Source organism: Vicugna pacos, chromosome 5, assembly GCF_048564905.1.
Source record: "Vicugna pacos chromosome 5, VicPac4, whole genome shotgun sequence".
NCBI classification, from domain to species: Eukaryota; Metazoa; Chordata; class Mammalia; order Artiodactyla; family Camelidae; genus Vicugna; species Vicugna pacos.
In genome coordinates, this window is record NC_132991.1 from 96680858 (window position 1) to 96689687 (window position 8830).

At 58.1% G+C, this 8830-nt stretch overlaps 1 protein-coding gene across 1 annotated transcript; it reads left to right on the top strand.

The window, feature by feature from the left end:
- The first annotated feature begins 1683 nt into the window (after positions 1–1683).
- On the top strand, positions 1684–4152 carry NEU4 (neuraminidase 4). The gene is made up of 3 exons (XM_006209163.4): positions 1684–1884; positions 1970–2225; positions 3167–4152. The coding sequence occupies exons 1-3, from the start codon at positions 1684–1686 to the stop codon at positions 4150–4152; spliced, it is 1443 nt and encodes a 480-aa protein (XP_006209225.2).
- The last annotated feature ends 4678 nt before the right edge of the window (positions 4153–8830 follow it).

The following is an 8830-nucleotide window of genomic DNA, read 5'->3' on the forward strand; positions in this document are numbered from 1 at the left end:
ATGCTGGACCAGGCGGTCCTGGACCGAGGTGACTCTTCTGGGGACCTCAGGCCTGGTGGGGTGTGTGTGTGTGTTCATTCCAGTCACCCTACTCTCCATCCTGAGACCATGTCCTTGGATGTGCGCTGGCCTTGCTGAGGTCCTCCCCGCCCCCTCCCCTCAGTGCTGGGTCTAGTTCCTGCCATACGCCTGGCCCGTTGGCTCCGCTGCCCAAACACCTCCTATTACTGTCGCAGCACATGGGCCACCACTCTCAGAGGTGGGGGGGCATACTCACTCCTGCCCCTCCACAGGGGCTGGGCCAGTCCACGTTTGCCTTTGTGCAAATCAGAGGAGACCCCTGGTAGGGGGTCCGTCGGGACTGCGGCCCCCATGTGTGCCCCAAATGCACCCCAATCAGAGGCCCTGCCCCTGTGAGCCTCCCTCAGGTGCAGGCTCCCGGGAAGGAGGCTGCCCCCAGAAAGGCTGCCCCAGGCCACGCTCCGTCACTCCTGCAGAAGCCCTGGCCTGTGGGCAAGGGGGCCCGGGGCAGGGGCAGGTGGGGCCTGGGCTGTTGTCTCTCCTTTTGCCTCTCCCCTCTCAGCTCTCAGCTCTCAACTCTGGGAAGCCCATCGGCCTCCACCACACCCACCTCCAGCCTGGCTTCTCTCCATCGTGCACACCGCTCCTGGGGTCTCTGTCAGCGAGGTGCTCTGCTTCCTCTCCTCACTGTGTGGAAGCAGCTGCTTTTCAAGTTCAAACCTCAGCCCCCTCTGCCCTGCCCTCACACGTGGTTCCTTTCTGCCTGGAGGGGGCAGGGGCAGGGCAGGAGGGTGGTGACCTCTCTGGCCCCCTTGGGGGGTTTCCTCTCACTGCCCCACTGGCGTGCGCTGCTCTTAGCTCCCTTGGGGTACACGTGTGGGTGATTTGCGGTACTCTATGGGTAGGGGCGGCTCTGCTGGACTTCCCCATGCCCCTAGCCTTGCTCAGAAGCCCGAGGGGCAGGGTGGTGGGTCCCCTGCTTCCACAGATATCCCTCTGGGCCCTGGAGTTCAGGCCCCTTCTCCGCCAGAGACCTGCTGGGGTCCCCCTCTTGGGTCAGCAGGCCACCCCCTACGTTTCCTGGCTACTCCCCCGAATTCCCTGACACTGCTGCCCCACAGGTCTGAGAAGGGTGTCTTCCCCCAGGAAGACTTGGCTTGCGCATGCGGCATGTGCCTTTCTGTGCATCTCCCGTGTTGTCCGTGCTTCGTGTGTGTCTTTCCGTCTGTGTCCTTTTCGGTGTGCTTTGTCTCTGTGCTTCAAGGCTCCTCTGGTTGTGGGGCCCCTACCTGGGGACACTGAGCCCCTCCTTGTCCAAAGCCTTGGGCCCTGATTGTCCACTTGGCGGGCTTCTACTGGTTAGGCTCTGTAATGACCAGGAGTCCCAAGCACGTGGGTGGACAAGGTCAAGGGGCTCTGACCAGGCTCCTGGGCTCCCAACAGACATTTGGGGTGCAGGGGCTGTGGGGTAGGGACTGCCCTGGTCGGAGGGGGTGAGGGATCTGGGGACAGCACAGTCTCTGGCTGGGGTGGGCACAGGAAGGCGGATTGGAGGGGGCTGGGGACCGGCACCTGCAGAGCCCCTTCCCCAATCTGGACAGACAAGAGAGGAGCAGGCGTGGCTCGCTGACCCTGGGGTCCTGGGGCCTACACCTGCAGAGCATGGGGGCCCCGCGTATCCCTGTGCGGACCGTCCTCTTCCAGCGCGAAAGGACCGGCCTGACATACCGTGTGCCCGCACTGCTGCCCGTGCCCCCCGGGCCCACCCTGCTGGCCTTCGCAGAGCAGCGGCTCAGCCCCGACGACGCCCATGCCCACCGCCTGGTGCAGAGGATCGGCACGCTGGTGGGGGGCTCCGTGCGGGTGAGCTCCGGGCCACATCCATCTGGGGAGCGCGGGGTCGCGCCGCGCTGACCGGGAGACTGAGGCTGCGCCTCTCTGCCCGCAGTGGGGCGCCGCGCATGTGCTGGGGACGGCGGCCCTGGAGGAGCACCGCTCCATGAACCCCTGCCCGGTGCATGACACGCGCACAGCTACCGTCTTTCTCTTCTTCATCGCTGTGCGCGGACGCACCTCCGAGGCCACGCAGATTGCTGCGGGCAGGAACGCTGCTCGCCTCTGCTGCGTGACGAGCCGAGACGCGGGGCGCAGCTGGGGTGGTGTACGGGACCTCACAGCAGAGGCGGTGGGCGGCGCTGAGCAGGGTAGGTGGGCGCAGGGGCTGGATCTGCACGGGGAGGAGGGGTGAGGGTCCAAGCGTGGGTGGGGTTCCGCACCGCGGGGGCGTCTGCACCCTGGGCGGTGGCGGGGTCTGGCTGGAGGTCTCCCAGCTACCATCCTTGCCCTGCACCCAGCCTAAGGGCTACCAACGCCATTTGCGGGGCTGTCCTCGTCCTGTCCTCGGAACCCCTCAGTCCTGCCCTCAACGGGTTCTTTCATTCTCTGAACTTGTCTCTGTCTGAGCGCTGAGACCCCCCAGTGCCAAACGCCAAGTGGGGCCCCTCCTTTACCACCTTCTCCTCCTCCTCCTCACCCGCCCCGAGCCCAGCCCAGGGCTGCAGCTAGGTAGGTCGGCTTGGCCCTGCAGCTGTCCCTCTATTCTTGCCACCCCTTCCCCAGGGGCCTGACCACCCGCTGCCCTCTGGGGCCACCTGACCCTGGCAGGTGGTAGCTAAACAGAGGAGTGGGGCAGGCTCTGAGACCTGGACAGGACACACAGCTGACATAGAGAGCTGTCTGGTGGTGTGGACCCCTCCTCAGGGGACTTGGCCATTGTCAGGAGGGGCTGCCCAGACCCTTCTGCCCTCAGCTGCCCCTCTGTCAGGGCAGCGCTGACACTGGGCACCATTGGAGGCCATCCACCTGCACGTGGGGACTGGCCACCTACTTACCCGCTGAGAACCTGGCCAAGCAGCCTGCCTGGGCTCCCGGCTCCTGCTGATGGCCTGAGAGGCTTGTCCAGCCTGGGAGGACTCAGAGCGGCTGAAGGGAGTGGAGGGTGGAGGCATTCGGCAGGTGGTGGCCTCCTCAGGAGCTGTCCCCTAATCCAAGGCACTGCCCCCACCCCTATCCCCCAGGACGGTGCTGCCTGGATGCAGCCATGGCTCCCCTTCCTGGAGTAACCAGCAGCCCCTCCCCTCTGCAGACTGGGCCACGTTTGCTGTTGGCCCAGGCCATGGCATCCAGCTGCACTCGGGCCGCCTCCTGGTGCCGGCCTACGCCTACCGTGTGGATCGGCGAGAGTGCTTCGGCAAGATTTGCAGGACCAGCCCCCACTCCTTCGCCTTCTACAGTGATGACCATGGCCGCACCTGGCACCGCGGAGGCCTCATGCCCAACCTGCGCTCAGGCGAGTGCCAGCTGGCTATGGTGGACAGTGAGCAGGCCAGCGGAGTCCTCTACTGCAATGCCCGGAGCCCCCAGGGCAGCCGCGTGCAAGCGATCAGTGTAGATGGGGGCGCCTCATTCTTGCCTGGGGAGCTGGTGCCCACCCTGACTGAGACCGCCTGGGGCTGCCAGGGCAGCATCGTGGGTTTTCTGGCCCCGCCTTCCAGCGGGCCAAGGGATGAGGGATGGTCAGTGGGCACTAGGAATGCCCCCCACCTTCCACACCTCTGCCCCGGGGTCCAGGAGCCCCCAGAAGAGGGGGCTGGAGACACCCACGGAAGTGGGGGGCTGGGCGGGACAGAGGGATGTGGGTATGGTCCCTGGGAGCCTGGCCTGGGCTCTAGGATCAGTGTGAACAGGGGGCCCTGGACCCTGAAGCTCCCTGGGCCCCCTGTGGCCTTGTCTCAGGGCCCTACATGGCTGCTCTACTCCCATCCAGTGGGGCACAGGGCCCGGCTTCACATGGGCATCCACCTGAGCAGATCCCCCCTGGACCCCCACAGCTGGACGGGGCCCTGGGTCATCTATGAGGGCCCCAGTGGCTACTCGGACCTGGCATGCGTTGGGCCCACTTCCAAGGGGGTCCTGACCTTCGCCTGTTTATATGAGAGCGGGGCCAGGGCCTCCTACGAGGAGATCTCCTTCTGCCTGTTCTCCCTGCGTGAGGTCCTAGAGAATGTGCGGGCAGGCCGCGAGCTGTCTGGCCTCAGGGACAAGCCTCGACAGCGCTGCTGGCCCTCCTGATGGGCCCCTGGCCAGGCCTGGTCCCCGGGTGCCTGAGCTGGGGAGGGGAGCAGGGGTGGGGGATGCTGGGAGGTGTGGGAGGGGGGATGGCACTGGTGTGACCACAGGCTGGGGTGGAGCTCTGGGGTGCCTTTGCTCCTTGGCTTCTCCGTGGAGAGTCGTGAGAGTGTCTTTGTGAAGGACCTTGTCAGATTGTACAGAAGGTCCGGTTTAATACTCTCCAACAAGCAGGGCTGGCCTTTTAGAAGGAGGCATGAGGCTGGAAGGGAGGGAGATAGGGGGCAGGTTGGGCGGTAAATGAGCAGCTGACCCTGGTGACCCACACAGCTGGGGGGTGCTGGGAGGTATATGCGTTGGGGTGCCGGACCTTTAGGTTAGCCCAAGGTGCTTGGTGGTCTGTACCATTTTCCTCTTTAATCTTGCCCTGCTGACTACTTTCTGGTTCATGAACAAGAAACAAACATCTTCTGGATGTCTGTCCAGCGGCATCTCTGCTCAGTTCTTTCCACGTCAGAGCCTGGGGAGGTCCCCACTGCTCCAGCCCCCAACCTCATTGTGGGGTCTGCCCCCCTTAGCCAAGCCCCCCAGGGCCGGGCCGCCAGTGGTGGGGCAGGAGGAGGGCAGGAAAGGCCCATCTCCTGTGTGGTGGCCCTATCTGTCTGCTCCATGCCCTTCCTGCGGGGTTGCAGGTGTGTGGGCCAGCTGCCCCCCCTGGCTGGGTAGCTTCCCAGGACCAGCCCCTGCGCCCTCATGGAAGCACAGTTTGCTTCTTCTCTGTTTTAAAGTCTTCACTTTAGGTTATAAAAATAAAATACGCTCATTGTAGGAAATTTGAGCAGTGTGTAAAACTATAAAGAAAAAAATGGCCCCTTATAGATCCCTTGCCCCGCCACAATGATTATCTCTTTCATTTTCTTCCCCCCTGACTTCTTGAAAAAGCTCTGTTACAAAGCTCTGACTTTGTTTTAGCACATTGTTTACCTCTCCCTCTCCAGGTCTGTTTACAGTGCCCAACACACCAGGATGTAATTTCTTCACGAGATCCCTGCAGGGTGACCTTCTGGGGCTGCTCAGTTTTCCCGGCTGTGAGGCGTGTGATGAGCACCTCTGAGGTGTCCCTGGGTGACCCTGGTTTCCATCATCTCCTTAGGCTGGATTCCAGGACAGCACAACCATCTGATACTGTCTCTCAGAGGGCTGGGGCAGCCACAAGCCCCTGAGCAGAGGGGGCCTGCAGGAACTGAGGATGCCAGTCCTTTGGGAGTGGGGAGATGCTCCCCGACTCACCTTCACTTTCAGCCGCCCCTGCAGGGGTGGCCCCCTTTTGGGGGTCACCACTGGGCTCCAAGGAGTGGCAGGATGGGGAGCCTAGTTCTGGGGCTCCTCGCAGCCCTGAGCACGCCCACCCGGGGGCCCCCACTTCAAGGCAGCCTCAGCCCCTGTGAGGCCGGCCCTTCTACCTGGGCCTTTTGGGCAGTGGCTTGAGTCTGCTTCTCTGTTTTCAAGTCTAAACCACAGAGAGCAGCCAGGATGGGCAGGTGGGGCTTTTCGAAGACATGGAACTCACAGGTGTGTGTGGCCGGTGCCCTGTTGCTCAGTTCTGAGCTGGGTGACTAGTGTCCCCCCAAGTCCACCTGGAACCTCAGGTTGTGACTTACTTGGAAATTAGATCTTTGCAGATGTAAGGATTAAGGTAAGGATTGAGACGAGACCATCCTGCATTAGGCTGGTTCTAAGTCCGACAGGAGTGTCCTCATAAGAGGTGAAAGAGGGCAGTCAGGGAGGCCACATGAACATGGGAGGGAAGTGGCCACAGGCCCAGGGATGCCTGGAGGCCCCCGAAGTGAGGAGGCAGGAAGGACCTTCCCCAGGAGCCTTGGGAGGGAGCACAGCTCTAGAACACCTTGACGTCAGATTTCTTGCCCCTGAACTGGGTGGGACCCACTTGGGGAAAGCTTGGTTGCCCTGCCTGGGGCGGTCCTGGCTGTCACTGCTTGGCAGTGTGCAGCAGGTGGAGGGACAGGCCTGATGTCAGATGGACATCGGCTCGAGGCCCAGCCCAGTGTCCCAGCTGGTACAGCAGGCGAGTCCTGGGTGGGCTCCTTCCCTGCCCCCAGTGGCCTGGGGCAAGGCCCCTCCACGGGGCACCCCATGCAGGCCAGGAGTAGAATCAGGTCTCCCAAGTGTCCAGGGCTGGGCCTGAGTAATTCGGCCTATCCCAGCAGTGTGGCTACCCCGGTGGGGGGTCCAAGGCCCCACTCCTTGTGGTCTCAGAAGCTGCTGAGGGCTTGAGGCTAGGGTTTCCCCAGGAGTGGCCTCCCTCGGGCAGGGAGGGAGGGAGGGTGTGGGGAGATATCCCTGGGCTCAAGGCGGCTTGGGCACCTTCCTAAAACCCTCTTCACCCACCCTCAAGGCCCGTTGCCACTTGCACCTGCTCTGGCTGGTCCGTGAGGGGCTCAGGGCATCTGGTGCTTGCTGGTGTCGGGGCGGCTGAGCCAGTGATCCCCTCACACGCCCCCACCAGACCTAGATCCAGCTGCTGGTCTGCAGAGGTCAACCTTCCTGGGACTTCTGCCCCTGGTTTCCTTGGTTTGGGGTGACTGTACCCTGGGGAGTGCCCAGCTGTCCAGTTCTGGTGCCACCAGTCCTCATGTGCACCTAGCCCAACCCCACGGGAGCTGCTTCTCTGCCTTCAAACACCTCTGCTGCCTCCGTCCCCAGATGGCTCTGACCCCCGGGGCCCTGCTGGGATGGCCCTCTGTTTCTCTGTCTCTGTCTCTCTGGGTCTCCCTCCTGACGCTCATTCTGCCCCCTCTTTCTCTCTCTTCTTCCTTCTCTTTCTCTGTGAGCTTCAATTCTGTGCTCTGTGTGTGTGCACAGAGGGGAAGGGATAAAACATCTCTAGGAGGTTTCCTGTGTGTTACAGGCTTTACATGTTTCATCCCATTTCATAAAGTCAAAGCCCCTGTGAGGTGGTGGGTACTGTGACCACCTTCCAGATATGGAAATCAAGGCTCAGAGACTTGTGATGATTTCACAGGTTGGGGTAGAAACCAACTTGCAATCCATTTGGTGGTTCCCAGATTGATTCTTTTAAATGTTTTCCACTGCCTGTGGTTAAAACAGTGTCAGTGGTCACACGTGCTTGTTTTAGTCAACCCAGAGCCATGCCATCCTGCCCCCAAAGGTAATGGCAGTCCACCCCTCTCCCAAGTCTCACATGAGAGAAAATAAGCATAGACACACATGTAGGTATGTCCCTTTTCACCAGAGTGAAGTGGTCGCATTACTGTCATCCTGCAGGTCACACCCTAACTGACAAGAGAAAAACAGAAACTGGCCAATTCAAAAAAGGCAAGGAATGAGAGAAAATATACCTAGAATTGGTAAGACAAATAGAAAGCAAATATTAAGGTAGCTGACTTGAATACAGACATTTCAGAATTACATTAATGTAAATTGACCAATATTCCAAATAAAAGAAAAAACAGTTAAGCTAGCAAAAAACAAAACAACAAACCTCACCCCAAACCCAACTGTACCCCACTGACAGTACACATATATAAGACACAAAGATACAGAGAGGGCGAAAGTAAGAGGGAAAATAGACTGTGAAAGTAGACCTAAGACGGCTGGGGTCAGGCAGGGATTGTATCAAAGATCTTATGGCTGAAGCACCACTGCTGCTCAAGGGAGACATTTCAGAATGGTAACAATTTTGATTCAACAGGAAATTATAACAGTTTAGAATCTGGATGTACCTAATATTACACCTCAAAATATGAAACAAAAATGGACAGATCTCTTGGGGTAAATTGATTCCCAGTTGTAGTAGAAGGTTTAAAACAGTTTAGCAACACTAAACCCATGCTAAAAGAAATATTGACAGGTCTACTCTAAATAGAAAAGAAGCAGGATGCTACAAAAATGAGAAACTCATAACTGGAAAGGAGACTAACTGCCATGAATTACAAAATGAATAAACACAAAATTGTAAAAGAAGACATCTAAATCATTAAGAGTAGGAGAGGGAAGCAAGGAAAGCCACTGTGGAAAACAGTATGGAGATTCCTCAAAAGACTAGGAATAGACTTACCATGTGACCCAGGAATCCCACTCCTGGGCATATATCCAGAAGGAACCCTACTTCAGGATGACACCTGCACCCCAATGTTCATAGCAGCACTATTTACAATAGCCAAGACATGGAGACAGCCTAAATGTCCATCGACAGATGACTGGATAAAGAAGCTGTGGTATATTTATACAATGGAATACTATTCAGCCATAAAACCCAACAACATAATGCCATTTGCAGCAACATGGATGTTCCTGGAGAATGTCACTGTAAGTGAAGTAAGCCAGAAAGAGAAAGAAAAATACCATATGAGATTACTCATACTTGGAATAAAAAAAAAACCAAACAAACCAAACAAACATAAATACAAAACAGAAATAGACTCATAGACATAGAATACAAACTTGTGGTTGCCAAGGGGGCAGGGGTTGGGAAGGGACAGACTGGGATTTTAAAATGCAGAATAGATAAACAAGATTATACTGTATAGCACAGGGAAATATATACAAGATCTTGTGGTAGCTCATAGCGAAAAAAATATGTGACAATGAATATACACATGTTCATGTATAACTGAAAAATTGTGCTCTATACTAGAAT

Excerpts from the sequence above, each read along its gene's own strand:
- NEU4 (XM_006209163.4), top strand. The coding sequence starts at position 1,684 with ATGGGGGCCCCGCGTATCCCTGTGCGGACCGTCCTCTTCCAGCGCGAA. Across the intron at positions 1,885-1,969 it reads TGGTGGGGGGCTCCGTGCGG|TGGGGCGCCGCGCATGTGCT; the intron begins GTGAGCTCCGGG and ends CTCTGCCCGCAG. Across the intron at positions 2,226-3,166 it reads GGTGGGCGGCGCTGAGCAGG|ACTGGGCCACGTTTGCTGTT; the intron begins GTAGGTGGGCGC and ends TCCCCTCTGCAG.